The 24,387-nt window shown below is 39.3% G+C and overlaps 1 protein-coding gene across 1 annotated transcript; it reads left to right on the top strand.

Moving 5' to 3' along the window:
- Positions 1-1,086: 1,086 nt before the first annotated feature.
- Positions 1,087-23,944, top strand: mamdc4 (MAM domain containing 4). Its single transcript, XM_034096195.2, has 29 exons — positions 1,087-1,198; positions 3,124-3,216; positions 3,422-3,589; positions 4,098-4,223; positions 4,860-5,099; positions 5,786-5,902; positions 7,206-7,361; positions 7,568-7,671; positions 7,985-8,140; positions 10,628-10,718; positions 10,809-10,922; positions 11,196-11,288; positions 11,377-11,514; positions 11,970-12,109; positions 12,568-12,676; positions 12,762-12,866; positions 13,340-13,474; positions 13,661-13,788; positions 15,610-15,826; positions 15,915-16,052; positions 16,146-16,273; positions 16,863-16,953; positions 17,088-17,237; positions 17,850-17,975; positions 18,069-18,193; positions 18,355-18,457; positions 18,980-19,173; positions 20,566-20,631; positions 23,238-23,944. The coding sequence occupies exons 1-29, from the start codon at positions 1,147-1,149 to the stop codon at positions 23,262-23,264; spliced, it is 3,630 nt and encodes a 1,209-aa protein (XP_033952086.1). The 5' UTR covers positions 1,087-1,146; the 3' UTR covers positions 23,265-23,944.
- The last annotated feature ends 443 nt before the right edge of the window (positions 23,945-24,387 follow it).

The raw sequence follows: 24,387 nt of genomic DNA, 5'->3' as shown, positions 1-24,387 counted from the left end.
ATCATGGCTCCTCCACATTCATTTTAGTTTTTTGGTGTTTTACGGCTAACACAACAAGATGGAATTACGACATTGTACTGTTGTGTAGGAAAAATGTATTTAAGGAATGGGTATGTCAATTTTGAAAAAGAAATCTCAGAATTAGTCAGATATTAAATTGGTACATTTACAAGACAACACCTTAGATATTGGCATAATAAAACAAACTGAATGCTAAAAGTTCATTTTAAGCTAGCATCAGCACAAAGAATGGAAGCAGGGAGAACCGTCCCATCAAAAGTGAAACATGCCGTCAAGCAACCTAATAAATATAAACATTTGCTAGTGTGCTGGTTTCAATGATGCATTCATGGTAACGGCTCCATTCTTCAACGCCACTGGAGGGGACTGTTTAGATGCTGCACACTCAATTTGCACGAGATGTTTGTTCAATCACAATATCAAATTTCACACCTCAATGTGTCACATATGCAAGATGCCATTGTAAATCCTAACAGCTGTGGAGTGTGGGTGGGTTTTTTACATTGTTGCAGCAAAGCTTGCAGTTTGTTTTCGCTTCTAATCTTTACGCTGATTGTGGCTTAACATATTCTTCTTGTTTACAGATGACCTTGAACATGTTGATTTTGTCTTCATAATGGAATACGGATAATTTTTCCAAGTTAGTTTTCTGTGAATTTATGGCAGGTGGGTAATTTATGCGACTGTATCCACCTGTATAACATAGTTAATAAAAAAAAAAGTAACTTAGAAAGACTTTCCTGGTAAAACCTATATAAAACTAGATATAGCAAGAAACAAATGGCTCGTATAAAAGTTCCATTAGACAATGCACTTGTGAGACTCAGTGATCTCCTAATGGAGGTAAATCAAGGTGAACAGAAGGATAATATAGCTGTAAATGTGTTTATATAGAATACAACTGTGTCTACTTCAGTTATTGTGCAATATACGGATGTGTATACTGTGGAACTCTGCTGGTTGGAGGAAATTGTTTTATGATGCTTGGTTGCAGTTGCATGCTGGGAGAATTTAAAGTTCAGGTGTTATCTCTTGGAATGCGAGAAGAGGTCAGAGTGAACTCCCAAAGACTCCTGGCTGCGTTCAGACCTCCAGACTGGTCAGGTGAAGAGAAGGGAAAAGAAGATGTTCCTCTGGAGGAGCCCGGCCCTCGTCCTGCTGCTGACTCTGCAGATTGGTAAGAACACATTCACACAGTTCACACTAAGTTTAAGTAACACTTCATGTAGACTTAAAGGTGCTGCTGGTGGCTGGGTCTATCTTAGCTTTTGGTTTGAGAGAGAAGTATGGTGTACATGAGTACTAATGTTAAAACGCTTAGAACACGCCCTAAAAAGGCGACAAACCTCAATTATATTTAAACTTCTAAAGCTAATGAAACTAAACCACCGAATCTAATTCATTCAAAAGTCAAGAATGAACTTGTGAATGAACTATGATCAATACACAAAATCTGATGAGGATACAAATGTATGCCACATCCAAAATCTTAAATAAAATGATAAATAAATATAATTTTTCCACTTTCACTGTTTTACTTTTTTATACAGTCCTGGTTATCAGTACCAAATGTTAACTCATTTTCAGAATTTCAATCCCTTTTTTACGGGATAAAAATAAATAAACACAAACATAATATTTATTGTCTACCAAATGCTAGAGTCCAGGATATATCTATGATCAGCATACATTTTTTTATGCTTTTTTTTTTTTTGTAAACAAAACAAGAAAATACATATTTGCCCAATAAGGCAAATAATTGTAAAATATTGAAAAATAAATGAGTAAAAAGTACAATTGTGATTCCAGGACCCTAAATGTAAAGCCTGATATATATGCTATAATGGCCGTGGGATAAGAAAGTGATACAAGTAATGAGTTTCAATGACAATTTTGACAGGAGTGAGTGTATGTATTTGAGCAATAAAATGTATTATAAACATATTATAGGACCTTAGAACATTTTGAAAAATGCTGACGCCCTCAATCTGTTGTCTTTAATCCCTCATGTAATGACTATTTTTACCACGTTAAAATTCATAAATCTTCTGAATTTCTTTGCATTCTTACAATAAATTGACAAATATCAATATATATGTATCAATATACTGTATAACATATCAAAAATAAATAGCCCCAATCGTAGTTTTTATGCAAAATACAAAAACTAATATATTACCAAAAACAGAACGATATTAAATTAATTAAAACAAGTAAATAATTAATAAAGACTTAGATTATAGAATAATTGAGAACAACATTATTCATTAACTATAAATATATATATATATATATATATATATATAAATTACAATTATATTAATTCTCAACATTAACCTTTTATTCTTATTAAAATGAAACATCAAACAATATAAATACCGGTACATTAAAAAAAAGTATATTTTTATTTGATCAGAGTCAACACAAACTCTGCTTTTAGCTCTATATTCGACAACTGGAAATGACCTCATTATGAAACGTGAACCCTTGGGTGTTAATCAGAGACCTTTGGATGGACGGATGTCATTTTGCTGCTGCGAACTTTCTCTCTGTCCTTTGAGCCTGTCACCTTAGTGTCGCCAGAGTGTCGCCATAAAGCTTTTGACAGTTATGAAATAACTACAATATTAAATAACACAATTTTTCTAATTTTCTAAATAAATAACCTGTACTTTTCTCAAGCTCATAAATTCTGTTGGGTCTGATGGTTGATTTAATGAAGTCCACAGAACAAATCTCCACTCCCTAACTGGCTTGTTCTGGAGCTTTTTACCTTATCACTCTATCTTGATCAGCTTGTGATGTTGGCCAATTGGTAGGTTTTTTATTGTGGTTTCAATACAGAGATAAGCCTTGAACTTAAAGATATGTTTTTAGTCCTAAAGTCCATAAGGTTGCAGGAGTAAAAATAAATAGAAGACTGTGTTATACGATCAAAGGCTTTAAAGAGAAGTGGACGTTGAGTAAAGATTGTATTTGTCCTCCCAGACCATCTGTTATTACAACAGTCTACTTTAATGTATATATCTATTCTCACACACTAAAAGGACACCACTATTCAGAAAAAAACTACTTTTATTTGTATTTTATGTCATTACACAGTGAATTGCTTTGTGGCTGATCCATGTGTGACTCCTGAGGTGAAATGTGACTTTGTGTGCAACTGTGACGGCTGCAGCGATGAACAAGACTGTGGTAAGCTAATGCATATATTCTGCTCTGAGCTCAATCCACAGATGTTTATTTTAACATATTCTCCTCTTTGCTTGTCGAGAGTATCTTCAGGGACCTGATCTCATACATTTATGTGAATTTAATGCACTTATTTAATCTGAGAATTGCTGAAATAAATTACAAACATCTTCTGTCAATTACAAAACATTTAAACCTACCTCTCCAGGCTACAGTGGAACCGCGTTTGGGTGTGACTTTGAAGAAGCGGGGATGTGTGGATGGACTGACGAGTCCTTGAAAGCATCAGTGTACAGCTGGGAGAGACGTCAGAGAGGGGAGGGGGAGCTGCCTGTCAGCGGGCCGTCCTCTGACTACACCACCGGGACAGCTACGGGTAAAGTTAAATACTAACCTCATGTTGTATATGATCAGACTTGCTCCCACTTTGCCTGTTTTTAAATCTCGTTTAAAGACCTACTTGTTCTCCCGTGCTTTTACAGACCACGTATATTTAGTTGTGTTTTTAAATGTTTTTACATCATGTATGAGGGTTTTCAGTCTGTGGCTATAAGTATGGTTTTATTGTCTCATGCTTTTACATTAGTTTATTTTTGTCTAAATGTCTTTATGCTGCTTTTTTATATATGTATTGATGTACAGCACTTTGGTCAACTCTGTTGTTTTTAAATGTGCTATATAAATAAAGTTGGATTTGATTGTATACAGTATACACCCCTCTCTGCCCTGTGAGTTTAACAACAATATATTCCCAGCACTTCAATTTACATCAGCCATTTTTGGTTATAACATAACAAAATAGAGCTGAGGTAAATGTATGATGTCTGATTATTATTATTATATTATTATTAAAACAGTGCCCTGTACGTTTCATATTCCCACAGGTTGGTTTATGGGAGTGAGTGCGGTGACGACAGAGTCTCTCAGCCCTGCAGTGTTAATCTCTCCACAGATGAAGCAGTCTTCACAAACATGTCGTCTTCGGCTCAGATACTTCCTGTGGGACTCAGGTAACAACTATTAATAACTACGGGTTATACTTTTTAATCTAATAAGAAATATTATGGGATTTCATATTGATTTGACTCACAGCGTTTATATGTATTAGGGTTATGGTTATTTATCTGCGGAAGCCCATGAGAGGCAAGAAGAAAGAAAACAGTTGATTCATTTATCAAGTCTGATCTTAATGGTTTTCTTCTTTATTGTTATGAACTAAAAACAAGTGAAGACATGTTTTTTCCAGGATAGGTTTTCTAAAATTAATGTTCTTGGTCCGTTTTGTGGCCGAAATGATAATAAGAACAACAAATGCTTATTCTGACAAAAACAATAACTCATCTGCAATCACAGAAGAAGAGACATTTAAAATGACATACAATTTGGGAACTCTAGGAAGGATTCTTTTGGAAAAACTTGTTTTTTTTACCTGTGCAATTTTGATCAGACCACTTTTACTCTCAGGGCTTCCATATTTTGGTTTTACTTTATGTCTTGTAATGTATCTAATAACTCTTAATTCGACTGACTCTACGCCCTTGACCTCAGTTTACACAATTCTTTTTTATCAGACTTATTAATTGTTGTGAACACTGAGATTTAATTTCCCTAGCAGCTGTCTTACTAATAAAATATTTAACCCATAGGTCACTCAGGTCTGGGCTCTATTCCCTTGTGGGCGTCCATCCTTCACCAGGACTCCCAGGATGCCGTAGTGTGGCGTCCGGAGGCCACCAGTGTGCATGGCTGGAGGGAGGCAACCATCTTTCTGGGACGTATTCCCACATCTTTCCAAATCCGTCTTCACTCGCAGCGCTCCGAGGGGCGAAGAGGAGATGTGTCAGTGGACCAGCTGGAGTTCCTGGACTGTGCTTTGCCTTTGCCCTGTGAGTCTAAATGATCTAATCATGGGCAGTACATGCCTTACTATAGAGCAGGGGTGTCCAAACTACGGCACGGAGGCCAAAAGCGGCCCGCGGACCATTTTGAATCGGCCCTCACTCAGCAAATTAAAAAAGTATAATGACTTAAGTATAATAAACTTCTGATTGTCTTATATTGTACTTCTTAAATACATAAGTTACACAGTATTCATATGTTAATAAGCCCAATTTTCAAATAAATTCAGTCAATTAAAGTTGACAACATGTTCTAACAAATCTAAGTTGATAAGAAAAAAGCCCAATAACAAATTTGAAACAACCTTAAAATATACCCTTCATATTTCCTCTTCTTATAAGCAATCTAAAGCTTCTATTTTAAGGAATGAGTTGCTAACAAAATTAATTAAACCCTCTTGAGAGCTGTGAGCTGTTTTTTTCTTACAGCATTTTCAAGTTTCAAGAATAATTTACCTACATTGGATTGACTTTTCCAACTTATAACAGAATTTATGAGGCAAAATACCTCTAGTGAGTGGCCCAGCTCTTCGTATATCTTTCTGTATGTGGCCCTCGGTGAAAAAAGTTTGGAATGAATTATAATACATGAGTAAGTTGCTCAAATGTAATTGCAGAGCCCTGATGACGGAATGATTATTTTGATGTTGTTTTTTCTCTCATTACGTCATCAGCACCACTCCCTGGGTGTCCCCCTGGGTTGCATTGTTTGCGGGGGGGCTGCGTGGAGCGGCAGCAGCTCTGTGACGGCAGCGACGACTGTGGTGACGGGACTGATGAGAAGAACTGTGGTGAGGACAGAAAATGTGAAGAAATCTGTACAAACTACAAACATTAGAGTCTGTAAAAACAAGAGATTTAAGAGGCAGTTCAACACTTTGTGGTATATACAGCATGGAAGACAAGATTGGCTCTGCTTGCTAATATATTCTTTTTATGCCCTTATCTTGAGATAAGCAGATTATCAGCACATTATCACCATAAACCAAACTATAATTTCTCATTGAACAACTGAGTTCAGGAGTGCCCGGCCAGTATGCATGATGGTGTTTTGACAACTGTAGCTACGGGTTCAAAGCTGAAGTAGCACCGATCACCAATAACACTTTAAGGCCTTGACTAACTGTTTGTGAGGGATTCATTTTGTCTTTACTCTTAAGTGTCAAAGAATAATTCTCCTTACCCCTAAGATATTTGGCCTGTTGACGTTTTACGACCAAGCCGAAGTCTGTTATCTGTCTTAAGGAATGGGAACGGTCAGCTGTGGCTGACCTTGCCAGTTTAATGACCGGTCAACTCTCGGTCACAAGAGCCCTAGAGTCAGATAAAGATAATTCAGTGCTTCCAGGTGGTCACGTACACCTTCCCCCAATATGTGGGATGACTCTGAGTGAAGCTAATTAAAGGTCTGCCAAGATGAGAAGAGAGTCAGAATTGACATGGCAACCCACCGGAGCAGTCAGAACCTTTGACTGTGTGACTTGTGATGTGAATTTCTCCGGCCGATACTTGTATTAAATCTCAGTGTTTGACATCAGAACTCCTGCTCGTCCCGTGTCTCTCTGAGTCCTGACTCTCCATTGCTACAGAAGTTTCCCTTACACTGTTCAATTATGATTTTGAATGATGACCTAAGATGCGATGCGATGATGAATTATTCTGTAATCATCCTGTGATCTCGAGAAAATAAAAGTGGTTTCCTGGTGGTAAATAATCTTGTCTAAAGACATCTACATAACTAAACTATATAATTATCACAAGAAAACAAGCTTTGTTATCTCAAGATATATAAATCAGTATATCGCAATTAGAAATATTATTGCAAGCAGGGCAGTTCTTTGCTTCCATACAAACCCATTTTACAGGACTTCTTCATAATATATTGAAGATCTAATCCAAATAAAAAACTGCTGACTTGGACAATAATAATGGGAAGACACATCAAATTCCCCTGACACTATCCTTATGGAAAGCTCTTCTCAAGACTCAAATACTTTCCTTAAATGTAATGAGGAGACTCATCTCGCCATACAATCTACACGGTAAATGTTATATCGAGACAGTTAATGTGAGTTGTGATAAATGTGTCTCCAGAAGGGTACAGGATCTGTGACTTTGAGGATGGTGAGTGTGATTGGGACCTGAGGTCATTCTCCAACCTGTTATGGGTTCGAACAAATCAGAAGAACATCTCCCTCACGGATCCTCTGCAAGGACCAGGCCGGGATCACTCCAACAACAGTGCAACAGGTATTATACTCTGATACAAAAACACACATGCATATTTATCGTTTTACATATTTAAATCCCACTCTTCATTCGAGCTCATTTTGTCCCACTTTATGTTGTGTTGTGCCACCTTGTGATGGTACAAAATATAAATAAAATAGGTTGACGATCATAAACACAACAAAACAAAGCATTTTAAAACTAGAATATCCTTATTATCATTGCAGGTCACTTCCTATATGTCACTGTCCCTGAGGGGGGTCTCAAAAGAGACTGGGCCGCTTTTCAAAGTCCCCGCCTGGAACCTACCAATAGTTCACATCCTTGTAAGGTGAGTCTCAAGCTGATTCCTTCTTCAATAAAAGAGTTTTTAAATGTACTCTAATGCTTCAATTTCACAAAAATGTACTGATTTGATTTGATTATATTTTTCGAATGTGTAAAACAATAATACAAAAACATTTTTTACTAATATCCAGACTTAACAACTACCAATAGCCTATACTGTTGAAATTTGAAAAAAGAAGATGACAGGGGATTTAATTGAACAAACTGTGATATCTTTCTTCACTTTTGATGTTTATATAATTACGAGGTATTTCTTAACCTAGTTTGATAATTATTTCTGCATGTGCCCGCTGCAGATGGTGATGTACACCCACCAGTTTGGGCCCCGGTCTGGCGGTCTGACGGTGCTGGTGGCAGGGCGACAGATCACCCCGGTGTGGGAGAGGGGCGGTGCTCTGGGCGATGTTTGGGTGAAGGCAGAGGTGGACATTGTCACAAACTCCATCTTCCAAGTGAGTACCTTACCTGAGATTGTACCTACAGTATCGATGCTAGCCATAGCCTTTAAGGTCACCTATTATGCAAAATCCACTTGTTCATGTCTTTTCTACGGAGCCCTGGAGGGTTCACAGAGAGAACAATAAATAAAACGAGGCCACGCTTTAGTAACTCGTGCGCACGCTTTAGTAACTCGTGAGTTACTAAAGCGTGCGCACGAGTTACTAAAGCGTGGCCTCGTTTTGTGTGTGTGTGGGCATTTGTTTATGATAGTATCGTTCGTTCCGGTGCACTCCGGCAGGACTATAGCACATCGAGATTAAGATTAAACGAATTTATTTCACTTGGGAATACACATATAACTATGGAGAACCAGATTTGTGTAAATTACTGTTCGTGTTAATTTGAAAACAAATGCCGGGGGTGTCGGACACACACAAACACACCGAACACGCACACCGAACACGCACACACAGAGCGGAGCTGAGCACACTCACACACACACACACACACACACACACACACACACACACACACACACACACACACACACACACACACACACACAGCATGCGCCCCGGTGACAGGACATATCCTTCATAACACGAGGGGGAATACTCTGGTAGTTCGATGTGTGTAGAAGTGTGTGTGGTTAAACGTAGCAGCCTCGATCTCTATCCAGCGGTTCTAATGAAGGGCAACGCAGTGAAGTAAACAGTAAAAGGCACCGCTCTTTGCAGCTGGTGCTGCTCTTCTCAGATTCTGCTGAGTTACACGTTACTGCCTCCAGTGCCCTGTACGACGAAGCCAGTTCAACAGACCCTGGATATGTTTGATTTACCCGGCTTAACTAACCCTAACAAACGCGATGTCGCTAAGCGGTCCTACGAAGCTGGTTATCAACTCAGCAAATCAACCAGGGTTTCTCTGTCCGGTTAGAGTGTGTTCATGTGAAAGTGACGGGGTTACCAACATTTGACCAATCACAAACATGGAGACGCGTGCTGACAGCGCAGCGTCATACTTCATGAATGAATAGTGTATAGCAAATCCTGCTTCGTAGTACAGGCCACTGGTGCCACAGAGATTTCATAAAGTGAAGGATGTTTTCCTTCTATAAAACAGCTGTGGGTAGCAGCAGATTATGTGAGTCACGGACAGGAATCCCTCATTTTAAATAAAACGAGGCCATGCTTTATTAACTCGTGCGCACGAGTTACTAAAGTGTGCGCACGAGTTACTAAAGCGTGGCCACGTTTTATTTATTTTTCTCTCAATGAACCCTCCAGGGCTCCGTACTTTTCTACATCAACATGTGTCCCCTTGTAAAGAGATTCTGAAAGATTCAGGGAAAAAGATTCTCTCACTTTTTGTCCTGATCCATTTCTATAAAAACCTGTCTGAAAATGTGCTGATCAGATTTTGGTCACTTTATGATGTCATAACGATTTGTTGGCTTGTGTAACCATTAGCCAATCACCAACCAAGGTAACCCCCCTGCCCCCCCCCCCTCCCCTTATCACCTGAATCTCCTCCTAGAGCACCATTGGGCGCATTCACACCGCAGTACGTTTCCCACAAAGGTTCATGAGAACTTAGTTCGCGTTCACACCGAAATAAGTTCCTGGGGAAGGATTAGGCTAATTGAGCCGCTGACGTCACTTCTTCTTCTTCTGCTTTGGGTTTACTGGCAGGCCAGAAGGGACTGGCTTCTACCGAAGCCTTCCGAGTAAATCGCCAGAACGCCGACACCTCCTCATCTCCTCATCTCCACCGCTCCCATGTTTTCTTTTGTGTTGCCATAAATTATTCTCTCTGCGTTTGTGCACTGGGCTAATGCTAATGCTAATAATGCTAATGCAAGGATAATAAAATGGCTGCTTCACAAAACCTTTTTTGGAGTTTTACGGGGCGTGGTTTGCAATCCGCCCAGCCAATCAGACATAGGAACCTTTTTCTCCCACGAAAGTACCTGCTCTCTAGCAGGGACGGAAAAGAGGGTGAAAAGGTTCTCATGAACTAATTTGAGTTCCGGCTCTTTTTGGTGTGAACACGACATTTCGGAACTATATCGGAACTAAAGTGGGAAAAGTACTGCAGTGTGAACGCGGCTATTGTGTTCTTTTTAACCAAATATCTCTCAGAGGGGCGTGGGGAGTGTCTCCTTATTTTCTTCTAAAGTAACAGACAGAGAATCAGTACTTTTGAAACAGGGCTGAAACAGAGGGGATTATGGGATGCTGCAATGATCTGTTTGGTGTTTCAAGCCAAACACTTCAGAGACATGTTTAGTATATAACTAAGAACTATAATATATTGATGTAAAACAGTAAAATAGGGGACCTTTGAACAAGGATTCTTTGAAAAGTTTACATTTTTAATAACAGGTTTAACATGTAATCTGGTAGCTACTATACTTTTGCTTTTCAGACCAGAACTGATAACTATTCAGAGTTATATTTGTATGGGATTCTGACTCACTCAGTTTTCCATCATTACAGATTCTAATAATGGCAGCCATCAGAGACTTTGCTTATGGAGGGATCGGTGTCGACAGCATTGTGTTGTCTCCTGAATGCCGCAACTCAACTGGTAATTATTTAATAGTCATTTGTATCTTCAATACTTCCACATCAACAGTGAAGACTCATAAGCTGCCATCTCACATTCCCTTCTTTACAGGTAATAGTTCCTTGGAAGTACTCCCTAAACCTCCCAAGAATCCGTGTGCTGAACCGGACAAGATGTGTGACTTCCACAGTGACTGTGCAAAAGCAGAGGATGAAGCCAAATGTGGTGCGTCAATTTGTTCTGTTTACTCAGCTTCCCTTTAAAAAAAGTTAATGACCATTCCTAGACTTAATCTGCATGTTTGGTTTTTTAATCCTGTAATATGAGTGTTTTTGTAAATGTGGTTGTAATTAAAAGCAAACTAAGCAAGTAACTGGTTGGCGCAGACCTTTCTGACCCCTGTCTCATGCACTGAATTGAATAATGGCAGTCATTGTTATAAAGTTGTTTGATTCTTGTATATTTCTTATCAAGATGTCTCCATGACTCTTTCTGCAGGAGACTTTTCTTACACTGAGGGCAGCTCGGGCTGGACTGACTCCAGCATAGGGAGTCAAGGCTGGGTGCTTTATGAAAATGCTACATCCAAAGGTACAACCAACAACCCCCAAATATTGATTTACTAGCCATCAAGAAATTACAAGACATTTACAATATTGGTTTCTTTTATGTTTCATAGAGGAGAACCTGTACGTAGCCGAAGCCCCGGGCCAGCAGCTGACCGAGGCCCAGACACGGACCCCCCTCCTGGGCCCCTCCGGCCCCGCCTGCAGCCTGAGCTTTGACTTTGCACTAACTGGGATCCCAGATCAGATTGGTAAATGAATCATCTTGTTATTCGATATGTCTTTGTATCACATCTGACTTTTTTTAGGACACACGGCCATACTTGTACAGTACTAGATTATTAGAGTATTTCCATTTTATGCTACTTTATCTTTTTACTCACTTAATTTGAAAACATGAGTTATGTAATTATTACAAAAATGTATACTGTTAATTAATTATGACATAATATTATGCAGTATTAGAGTCAATAAAGTTAGCTCCACCAGTCCCGTCTGAAAAAACTAAATGATTGCAAATTATTCCAAAAATTGCCATAATGGGTAGTTTTAGTTTATGTCATTTTAGATCAAATGTACTTTTACAACATTTTGAACGCCAGATTTTTACTACTGCAACAGAGTATTTCTACCTTTACTTCATCCACCACTGCACATGGTTCATATATTTTAACGCGACTCTTTTGTTTTCAACTTTCTGCTGCAGGTGAGCTGTCTGTCAGGGTGATTGACAGCTTGCTGGGCATAAGGCCGAAGCTGTGGGAGTTCAGCGGGAAGACAGGAGCCGAGGAGGGGGCGTGGCAACACGTCAATGTGCCCGTTGGATTTAGAAAAGATCGCTTCCAGGTCAGCTCAGACTCTCCATATTTAATGTTGGCATTGATGATGAGATTTGACAGAGATCTGTATCATTTATCTGAAAAATAAAAAGAGCTTAGTCTTTAAGGTTAACTAATAGGTTTATGAAAACATTAGGTGTTTGATGTTTTTGCTTTGCTGATGAGTCAAAGCCAAAAATGTCTACAAGAAGTCAAACTTTTAAACCCCCACGAGATTGTCAATTTCCCCAAAAGGTCTTTTGCTCATTCTTTGCACTGCTAGGGGAAAATACAAGTACTGTAGGCCTACATTTTTTTTAAAAAGGACATGCGTGTAAAATAATGTAGCGGCAGATGGAAAAAGAGCTAGAAATATGTCGGATTTCCACGTTCAGCTGGTTGAAAACAGTTGTATATTGCGAAACTGGTTAAAAAATGTACTGTACTATCTTTATCTAACTCTTCTGTTTTCTTTGTGTTCACCAGCTGGCATTCGAAGCTCGTACTTTGAAACTTGATGCATGGTCCAAGATTAAAGTGAAAAACGTTAGCTTTGTTAGCTGTAATGCTAACTATTTCCCATACTCTAAAACAGGTAGATGCAAACTATTTGCAGTACTTTCATATTTTTCTGAGAAATATCTCAAATCTTTGATTAACCTTTTTGTCTTTTTGGCCAGGATTGTCGTGTAACTTTGAAGATGGGCTGTGTGGATGGTACCAGGACAACAGTGACGATTTTGACTGGGCATTGCTGAATGGGATGGACCACACCATCAGGATCGGTAGGCTCATTTAAAAACAAAACAATTAAACATTATATATGGATTTAAAATGTATGTTTTAGTATGGGGTATAACACACACATACACTTTGTTTCAATGATAACGTTGGAGGATATTTTTGTAATCATGATTTAATGTAAAAATAATTACATTTGTGCAGCATTGTCAATTTTCAAAGTAACGGGTGTCTGTCAGCTTTTCATTTGTCATTTATCAGAATCAAAAATACATATTATATTTACAGGCACTGTTCATGCACATTTAAACAATAAAGAGAGATCATTATCTACCCAAATGCTCACTGTTTAATATAAATACTACTTATATCTATAGTCAAGTGTCTTTGTGCAAGATACTGAACCAGTCATCTCTCCCGTAGTCATGTAGAGGTGTTTTGTAAGTGGATTTTGATAAAGGGATCTGCTAAATAAAATTGAATTGAATGTTATTTCACTTCCTGTCTTTCTTTCCAGGCACAAGCCTCACCGTGGACATGTGGAGTCCTGCTCTGCGCGGTGCGTTCGGACGCTTAGTTTCATTCACTCAGTTACAAGGTCCATCAGATTACTGCCTGTCCTTCTTCTACAAACTCTACGGGCCCAACACAGGTGAGCAGTGGCCCACATGAAAAGCAGTTTAGAGTGAAACGTGGATACTGAAGCAAGTTAATTGTACAAAAGGACCGTCTGCCTGTTAAAATATCCTCTCTATGAGTAACTGTCACATATTTTGGTTTGAGTTGAAACATTGCCTACCTACTTCTCACACTTCCTCTCCCACCCTCACCCCCCCAGGTGTTCTGAATGTGAAGCTGTTAGATAACGACGGTTATGAAAACATCCTGTGGACCCGCAGTGCAGCTCATGGCAACGAGTGGCACGAGGCACACTGCCCCGTACCCCACCAACTCATAGACTTCAGGGTATGGAATAAGTACAGTCAGACTTAAATAACAAAACAGTGTTTGAAAAATCATTGAAACTTCACAGAGCTTTATACGGAAGCCCTCAGAGGACAGAGACACATTTTAGTGGTCCATTTTATACATTTTAAATAGTTTTCTCTTATGTGCTCATCTCATGTTTAAAAGAGGTTTTGCCAGGATACTATTACAAAGAAAAATAAATATCACTTTGTCTCAGCGGTCTTTTCAGTGTGTAGAGCAGGGGTGCCCAACCTTTTTTGAACCGAGAGCTACTTTTAAAGTTGCCAGTCTGCCGAGATCTACCAGTCCACAGAGAGGCGTAGCCATTACTGACAGCCTGCTACCAGGTGAATACACACTGACCTTTGTACGATGAATACTTCATAAAATACTGCAGATCCTTTATCTTACCTCTTTCTAATCTACACACATACAAGTATTTAACTGAAGTTACACAACAGTGTTGTTGATACAGAGTTGGAGTTTATTCACACGTCACATACTACAGTGGGTAATGTTTTCAAGAAACATTGGACAGTGCTGCCACATATGACACAGGGAAAAAAGAAAAGACTTGAACCCTTTCTTTGCCATTATATAAAAATAGTGTTGCTACAAACGTATAAATTAGGCTTACTAATAAGACAACTCAGATCTGAAGCTACTCAGGAATCTGCTGCAACAGTGTAATAAAAAAGACAAAATTAATAGAATCAAACCCTTTTTTTGTTGCATTTTAGTAGAGTATAAAAAGAAATGCCTTTAAAATAGGATGCAAGCAACTCTAGTTTCTTAACCTGAATTGATGATAGACTATAATCAATTTAAGTTTGCATTCTTATACCATTGTACAATAATTATAATGAATAAGTTCAAACAAACAAAAACTTACAGCTGATTAATAACGGTATCTAACTTGAGTTTTTATTATATCAAAAACCTGTTGAAATGCTACTGTTATTTTTACTGTCCCCAAAAAGCGCGTCGACAGCCTCCAGGAATGCTTCTTTCACAACTTCGCTGTCTTTGAAAGACTTCATGTGTTCCTCAAGAACGTGACTGACACGATAAGATGCTATGGTAGCAGCCTTGCTCTTGTTGTTGGGCCTGGTGAAAATGGACTGCCGTGCATTTAGCTGTCCTTTCAGGCCCCTCCCCTTTTGGGAGCGTAGTGCAGAATTAGGAGGGAATTCCGTCTCGTAGCGTTTGTGCACTGTTTTGAAATGCCGCTCCTAAATGACCCTTCTTCGATAAAGCCACGCTCGCATTGCAGATGAGACAGATGGACTTTGAATTGGAATAGATACAAAAATAATCATCCTCCCACTCGGAGTGAAAATTATATATTTTGGGCTTTTTTGCATCTGCCATAATTGCGGTCTTGTGTGTGTGTGTGCGGACTGTCACTCCAGTTGATACGGACAACGTCAGCTAACTAGTGCACTGCCCACCAGCCACGCCCCGACACATGGGGTCACGCCGGCCAATCACAAAGCTTTGATGCGTTCAAGTGCATTATTCTGGCACAGGAAGATTATGTTATAGGACATTTTCGATAAAACAGAATATTGTTGTTCTATTTTTAGACACATCTCGCGATCGACTGGGAATCTCCCCGCGATCGACCGGTGGATCGCGATCGACTGGTTGGACATCCCTGGTGTAGAGCATACCCTCTGTCCTTAGACCCTCACAGCTGACTCCCGAAAGAAACCCCACATTCAATGGGGCAAATGGAAGAAAGCTTGGGTAGAGCCACAGAATAATACTGTACAATGCCACATTTAAAACATTTCCTTTTCTACCCTCTCCCAACAGCTGATGTTTGAAGCGGTTCGCTCCGGTTTTGACGGGCGAGTTGCCATTGACGATGTGACGTTCCTTGAAGGACCGTGCACCGTGCCCAAGAAGTGCTCCTTTGAAGGCCAGCGGTGTGGATACAGCAGCTCTGGTCCGGGTCACTGGCTGTACCGCAGGGGACTCAGCGCCACGGGGAGCGGACCCAAGACTGACCACACTCTGGAGACTGAACTGGGTAAGAGAAAATTAAAGAATCACATTTAGTGTAAGTAACATTTTAATACTTACTAAGTGAGTGAAAAATGAATTTGTTGGTTGCTCAGGTTTCTACATGATGGCTAACACCGGAGTGAACATCCTTCCTGCTAGTGGAACAACAGTCCTTACATCACCTGTTCGACAAGGAATCGCCAAGACTGTGTGTGTCAGTTTCTGGTATCACATGGGAGGAAAGAATCCTGGTAAGACACCTACACGCACAACCACACACTAAAACAGACACAAAAAATACAACAAACAATTCTAATATCAATATACCTTTGTGTACTTTGCAGGTTCTCTAAAATTGTACATGAAGCCGGTGAAAGGAGAAAGGGTCAGCATTTTCTCTGACAATCTGGACCAGGGAGATGTCTGGCGCCATGGCAACGGCAATATCACAAGTGACCTTGAGGACTGGCAGGTATAAGGCCGCTGGAACTATTGTATAACTATTTTATAAAGAAAAACCCCAAAACATATAGCCGGAGTCAGACTATAAAAGTCCTCAGGCACTATTTAATCAATCTTTAGGGCATGTTCTAAAGTGAATAGCGCAAGAGCACGTCCTAAGCAGGTTCAATTCCACATTTGCAAATTAAATGGTGCATAATTTGGGCGCAGCAGAGCATTTTGATAGAGAAACGGGACCAAGTAAACGTTTTTGCATTGTATAAAGGGAGCTTTGTTGATTTCAAATCGAGAACAATAACACAACGGGCCAAGAGAGATTGATACGCAAAACCCTTTCAGTGATGAGCGGATCAATTCTCCTTTGACTTTGCCACACCCAAATAGGCATTATTAGGGTTAGGGTCAAGTGTTCTACGACTTATGTGTGAGAGAGATTTACAATTATAGACTTGAAACACTAAAAGTATTGCATACAATGTAAAGAAACTGCGTTCACTTTCCCATTTGGAAATCCTTCAAAATTCCATATGTATATGTAGGATGTCGTGTTTGTCAGTTTAAACAAGATGATGAGATTTTCTTTCACTTATACTCTGCAGCTGGAGTTTGAGGTAGTCGGAGCAGGAGGCGATAACACTCACATTGCAGTGGACGACATCTCCCTTTCAGATTACCCATGTGAAAATCACGGTTTGTAGCAGCCCTAGTGAACTGAAGGAGATACACAACAGACTTGAAAATTAAACAACATTGTTGGCAAGCCCCTGTGAGTAATAGAGGAGCCTTCTACTAATTGTTTTTCTTGTTCTATACAAATATATCAGGTTCTAAATGCACTCTGGAGAGGGGGATGTGTAGCTGGAGCAACACTCAGAATGTCAAAGTGGACAAACTGGACTGGGAGCGGACAAGTCGGGAGGCGGAGAGCCACTACCCCACCCCGCCTGAAGACCACAGTCTGGGCACTGAGAGAGGTGCGCTGACTTTGGATGATGTGCTAAATGCTTCAAATGTAGAAGCTTGTTCAACGGTGGAAAAACCTGATAAAAAAGTTGCTATCACAGCAGTGGCAATAAAGGCCTACATTTAAAGGAGAGCACAAAAAAAAGAAGATAGACTTATCAAGAATTTTGTCTGACAATCAAGGATGTAAAGAATATGTTGCTACTTGTATATTAACAACAAAAGTTATCTCTCAAATAGTTTAGCCTTCTGCTAACCATAGCCTTGGCTTTGCTGTAGCTTTGAGCTAACTGTTTAGCCTGGCAGATGGCTTAAACTTGTAGTAATCTCTTATAGGCTTGACTCCTATTGTACCTAAATGCAGCCTGAAAATCTAAGTTTGCAAAGAAAACACCAACAGTATCACGATAATGTTGATTTTTTTAATTAACGAGTAGGCCTACAGGTTACTGTATTAAGTGTTCTCATATTCTCACACTCGTCTGTTAGGACTGGCTCAGGAGAACAGCAGGACGAGGGCTGTAATTTCAGATGCTGACGTTTTTTTGTGCTTTCCAATACCTGCCTATCCAAGTTTTAAGGGTGAATTTGTGATTAAAAAAGTTCCATTACTTTTTCGCCAGGCCACTTCCTGTTCCTCTCAAGCAGCAACCGGACTGCAGCCAATGAAAATGCTCAGTTGCTGAGCCCTCACCTGCCCCCGACCAAGGGCACCTGCCTAAAATTCTGGGTCTACAAACAACAGTCATGTAAGAATCAGTGTCATTGTAAAATATAGATGTGCATTTCCCTTGGTATTTTGTAACACTTGCATATTTCCCTCTTCTTAAATATGTATGCAGCGGAAAGCCAGCTGAAGGTGTGGAGGCTGTCTGAAGGTGTTCTCAATCAGCTGCTGGGGGTGAGCGATCATGGAGGACCGTGGAAACGCTTTGACATCAACATAACATCTGCCGAGGAATACCAGGTCAGATTCTCAGTTGCCAGGAAACACCAAATATACCTATTGACTACTTAGTGCTTCTAACTCTGTATATAAGCTTATTTAGGTACATGGACTTCTGCACATAGTTAAATATCTTACATTGGACAGTCATGGAGTCATTGTGTACATGTTGTTGTTTACAGATTGTGTTTGAAGGAATCAAAGGCACTACAGGAGTTGTAGCTCTGGATGACATTGAGTACACCGTCGGAGTCAACTGCGCTAAAGAAGTCACGGATTCACTAAGTAAGTAAGAACAACAACAATTGGCGTGTTTTAGCTGCTAACGGCTAACTGCTCATGTGCACAGATAATTTGTTATTGTTTGTTGCTGAATGTTTTAGTAAAATACTAAGGTACTTTGTAGAAAAGATTGATTGACGAAGTGAAGCTACAGCTAGTAGCAGGATAGCCTAGCTTAGCAATAAGACTGGAATTATGGGAAACCGGCTAGCTTGGCTTGACTGAAATAGAAATATCTGCCTACCAGCACCAGTAAAGGTCCTAATTAACATGTGGTTTTGCATAGATTGTTGTCCATTTGCTTCACTACTATTTTAAAAACCACCGTGCAAACTTGTATGTATGTATCTGAGGTTTAAAGATTGTCTTTTAAAACATTCAGCATTAAAGGAGTTTGTCTTTTTGTCAGCATTTGTCACCTAGCTTAAAATGCTAAACCAGCATTGTTGCCCTGTCTGAATTCCCATTGTCCTAACCATATCGTTTAGTAGACTGAAAACAAAATATTTTCCATGTTCCCTGCAGCCCAACCAAAGCATGACAACGCAGGAGGCATCGCAGCGTCAGTCATCGTGACCCTGTTGCTGATCGGCACAATGATCGCATTCCTGTTTTTTTACCTGCGGACCAGACGGACAGACCAGGCTGGGACCGCTCCAGCATCATCCTCCTTGGATAGCGCTGGCTTCAGTAATAATTCATATGATAGAGAACTCACAGTGAGTTCATCCGATATTCACACCTCACATTTGTATGATGCATATCAATTGATAATTCAGATGTATTGCTTGGATCTTCTGTTTGTGGATTTGGCCATCCTTCCTCTGAGTAATTCAAATCCCAAATCACAACATATGCTCAATACGACACATGCAATCTTTTTGGTTTCATATAAGGAGAAAAAACATTTAATTGCTTGAGACATTTATAGCAGCACACTTTAAAATACATGGTCTACGGAAACCCTGAGAGTACATTTCAAACTTTTTAAATCTTTTTTTTAAGGACTTAAGAACAGGTACAAACAAAGTTTCAGCAGAAACATTTATATTAGTTAGGAGAAAAAAAAGAAACTGTTGAACATGTGGAAATAAATGCTGACCTGAAAGAAAACATGAACGCTTTTCAGCCTCTTGTGGCCAAAGTCAGTCTTACAGCAACAAACATCTGGATTGTAATATTGTTCTAATATCTTTCTTCACCTTAACCTCAACAAGAGCAAGACAGAGGTCATCTTTTTTGGACCCCAACCTCTAGCCTCTCCGGTTGATATTCTGGGCTCTCTCAATAAAAACATCCTCCCCTCTGTCATGAACCTTAGAGTGACCTTCAATAGCACTTTTAATTTCATAAGCAGGTCAGCACCGTAGTCAAAACCTGCTTTTTTAAAATAAGACTATTGGCTAAGACCAAGTCGTTTTTATCTTTTAGGCCCCATTTACACGGGAACGGAAACGAAAATGAACCGAATTCGATATCAAAAAAGTCTTCCGTTCACACGCAATCGGCTCAATAAACGTGTCACACGAGACCGCTTGACCTACTGGAGACACTATAGTATTTATGCCGGGCCTGTAAGTGGCGCTGTACCTCCACCACAAAATACACCAAAAGCAGCGAAGAAGACTTCCCGAGCATGGTTGCCCTTGTGTTTATTCTCCGTGGTGGATTTAGCAGCAGAGGTGGTGAGAGGCAGGGCTCTGGCTGTTTCTCTTTTTCTCCCTCCCCGAGGCAAGCATGTGCTCCTGCTGTAAATCTCCCCGGTAGTCCACCAGAAGATGAAAAACACCCACCTCTCCGCCTCTTCCAAGGGACGAGGGAACCGTGCGGCAGAGTTTCCGTTAGAATGATTTTTCGTAAAGTTTGAATCTTGCACTTTTGGCTCGACCAAAAATCGTTTTTAAATGTGCTATATAAATAAAAACTGATTTGATTTGATTCACCTGTTCTTAAGAAAACTATTTGGATCAGACTTAGAAAATGGATCAACGAACATATTTTGTTTCACAGTTATCAAAAAACGTAATATAGGCTTAATTAATGATAATGAGAAATGAATCTACTTTTTATTTATTGTGTCAGATTCATGGATAATTATGTGTTCATTTCAGAATGATCATGTGGAGATTCCTTCAGTGCAAACCCATCCGATGGCAGCTGGGTTCAATAATGTCTCTGTGAGTATACAGTAATATATACAGACTTGTGTTTTGTTTAATTTACATCTCTATTAGCATGTTCATGTTAGATTTGACACAGAGGAACCCACAGGATGCCGATGGGAGTCCTTTGTGTCTTCCCCTGTCAAATGCAAATTAGTATAAATATTTACTCTTCTTTTTTAAAACCCAAAAAATACAATTTTGTATTGGTCACAATGACGTTATAACACAAAATAAAATAGAGGACAAAAAAAAGGAGTAGGAAAATACATTAAAGAATGTTCCAGATGATTTTGTATGCTATGTCGCTATGTTTTTTTAACCTCTTCTCTCTCTCCCTTGATCCACCTTAGCAACGGTGATATTATGCTTCGCAGCGGTTTGTTATCGATTATTAACAACCTCTGAAATGTTCAAATTTATCATCTTAAAAATGATAAGAGAAAAGAGGTGCAGAAGGTTAATCAGGATTCTCTGTTCTGGCAGACTCACAACATAAAACAACACTCACCTGAAACATTCAACTCATAAATCTAAAAGATTCAAAGTGTGTGTGCTGTTGGAAGGTGTGGAAAGATATTTGATGTTTGTTCATAGCAAAAGTGCACTGTTAGAGACTCTAATAAGACAGCAGATCTATCTTCTCCTCTCTCTGCTAGCTTTAATCTGAAATGATGGCTTTGATCCAAATGTCGAACGGCATGGATACGTGATGCACACAGATATAAGAAGATGGACTTAAAAGTAATCTTGTTTTAGACAATAAGACATCCATTTTCTTACACGCTATATAATGTTTTAGTTTCTCTTTATGCTGATGTTCTGCCTAAGGTGTTGTACATAGTTAAATAGAAAATGCATTTCCTGCTGAAAATGCATGTGAATGCTGTAAACTGTGTACATTTGTTGCTGAATTTTGCAGAGAAAGCTGAATATGTTATTAGTTTAATGGTCTCTGTAGCTGCTTTTAGCTACAAAAAACATGTAAGTGTGTTGCTGAACTTAGCGGAGAAATGCAGAAAAGTGAAATGATTTGAATCAAATTGTTACAGCTCAAATGCATTGCAATGACTTTGTAGAAAACTTGAAAGTGAAATGTTAAACTGGAAGAGTAGGAAAAATAGTGAAGAAGCTTAATATTTAAAAGAAAAGGTCTAAAAAAGGTATAAACAACATGTATGGCCTCAATGTCCTGAAATAGCTGAATAATTTAATAGTTGAATGGTTTCTGTAGCTGAAAGTAGGCTGAAGGAGTTAGATATGAAATGTAAGTAGTATGAATGTTATCAAACACCTGTGTGTGTAAGCCCAGAGATCAAAGGTTACCATGGTGACGATGTTATCAAACACCTGTGTAGTGAGCCCAGAGATCAAAGGGTTCCATGGAGATGTGCTGTGAAAGGAGAGCCTTTCCATTGTTTTGAATGAGAAATAAACCTCTTACATTTCTAACTATAGTTTAAAAATGGTAGCTGCTTTCGGTGAAATGTCAACGCGTGAAGCATGTCAAGGACCCTAAGCGTCTGAAGTGTACTCTAGCTGGGACATCACGCACTCTAAACTTAACGAGCTGCGCAATACACACTAATGTTAAAATCTGAAGAAGGCCTCTATACCAAGCTCCAAACTAAGTTAAATATCTCAAAGTGTAAAAGATATGAAAAATCTGAAGAACAAGTTTTATAGCTGAAGGTCTTGTGATCATTTTAAAGTTAGAATGAAGTCTCTACCTGAAAGTATGTGGAATGAGTATACTCCCACCCTCATCCACCTCCACTGGTTGCCAGTCAAGTCCCGCATCTCATACAAAATCCTCCTCCTCACCTACAAGTCCCTCCATGCCCATGCCCCCCAGTACTTATCGGACCTCCTCCGCCCACATGCCCCACCCCGGAACCTGCGGTCTTCAGACTCTGGCCTGCTTACCACCCCCCGCACCAAACTGCAAACCTTAGGGGACAGAGCCTTCAGCGTGGCAGCCCCCACCCTCTGGAACGCTCTCCCTGCGGAGATCCGCAACATCCCCACGCTTGACGCCTTCAAAAGGGCCCTCAAGACCCATCTATTTACTAAGACCTTTGGCCCCTAATCTATTTGTTGTTTTGTCTGACTGCCTTTTTACTTATGTTTGTTTTGCCCTGTTCTTCTTTGTAACGCGACCTCGGGTCTCATGAAAGGCGCTATATAAATCTAAGCTATTATTATCTGTCTAATCTGTACATGCTAGTGAAATTGTACGAAAGCCCTGGGCCAGTGAAAATTAAATTGGTGTAGTAAAGGGTTTGCCGGGATCATATTCCCAAGTTCCTTACTTAATATTTAGTTCATGTGTGTTTTAGCAATTGATTACGTTTTTCAGCATTTCACAGATGAAAATACATTTTTATTAGGAATTTAGAAAGATTATGCTTGCAAAACATTTTGTTCCCCTGTTTTTACAAAATATTAAGATCAAAAAATGAAGCACCAGTTGTTTTTTCACTTGCCTCCTTTCTGTAGGGTCTTTACGAAGACAAAAATGTGACTGTTTACCAACAGGTTTAAAGTTAAGGTTTCAGTTTATGGACAGACTGTGGTTGTGCTCACTGACAGGTCAACTTTTCTTCTTTGTGTTTCTGCAGTTCTCTGCCAGAGAAAATGAGGTGTGAAGCAGTTACCATGTTACAGTGGCTTTGTGAAAATAAGGTGATATCACAGCAGAAGAACTGCTTGTGTTGCCCTGGCACGACTCACACACACACACACACACACACACACAAACCATGATGGATGAAGGTCTAATCGGTGCTGCTGCCTCAGATCTGATGGAGCCCTCGAGGATCAACGCTCTCTGCCTGCAGACAGGTGTTGTGGACAGAAATAAGTTCTGTAAATCAAGACTTGGCATGTCCTATAAATGGCAAAAATGGTTGCGTAGAGATTTAGCATCCAGCTTGGATCTGTGAGGAAGCAGGGACTTGGGGCATGGAGCTTGAAAGAAATGCGAGTTTATGAGGTAATGAGGGATAAATCCAATGAAAGACAAAAGTTGCATTTGGAGAAATAAAGCTTGAATAACATTTAATAGTTATGTATATGAATCTGTCTCTCACAAGGCCCCCTACCTTAACGAAAGGTGTAGAGTGCCCATTTTACGAGATTGAGAAGAACTTAAACAGACTGGTGACATTTGAAAAAAGTAAAGGTCATGGAGAAAGTTCATGATGCTACAGTATCGAAAAAGTTTGTTGGACTGATTTATTCTTTTTGATTTGCTTGAGGGATAACATGGAAAAAATAATATAATTGATCTCTGAACATAACTGAATTAAAGTTTAGCATTGAAAAACTGCATCAGTATCTTTTTTTACGAAATGTTGATCTTTTGGGGAAATAACTAACTTATTACGTTTTTTTAAATTTTTTAAATAAAGAATTTCATATTCTCTAAATTATGTAGGTAATTTTGTTTGAGGATGAATATTTGTCTTCACGATTTTAATAATCTTAATTTCAAAAATCTCAGTCTTATGTGTCAGTTATCAATGTCAACCCACACAATTTGGATTTTGTTATGCTCAAAAATGTCATAAATATGTTCTAGTTATGCCGATTTGAATTAAAAGACTGTCTTGATTTACTGTTACAATGTGTTGATATACTAACATTTTCCCAACATTGATGACGATTAACGATTTTTTTTTATTGATGATGCAAGTAATCAATGGTTAGGGGATGAATGCCTCGTTCATCTTTAGGGGATGACGACATATTATCCTTAGCAACGGTCGC

This window comes from Pseudochaenichthys georgianus, chromosome 12, assembly GCF_902827115.2.
Source record: "Pseudochaenichthys georgianus chromosome 12, fPseGeo1.2, whole genome shotgun sequence".
Taxonomy (NCBI): Eukaryota; Metazoa; Chordata; class Actinopteri; order Perciformes; family Channichthyidae; genus Pseudochaenichthys; species Pseudochaenichthys georgianus.
The sequence above is the reverse complement of the archived record's forward strand: the minus strand, read 5'-3'. Positions and strand labels throughout refer to the sequence as shown.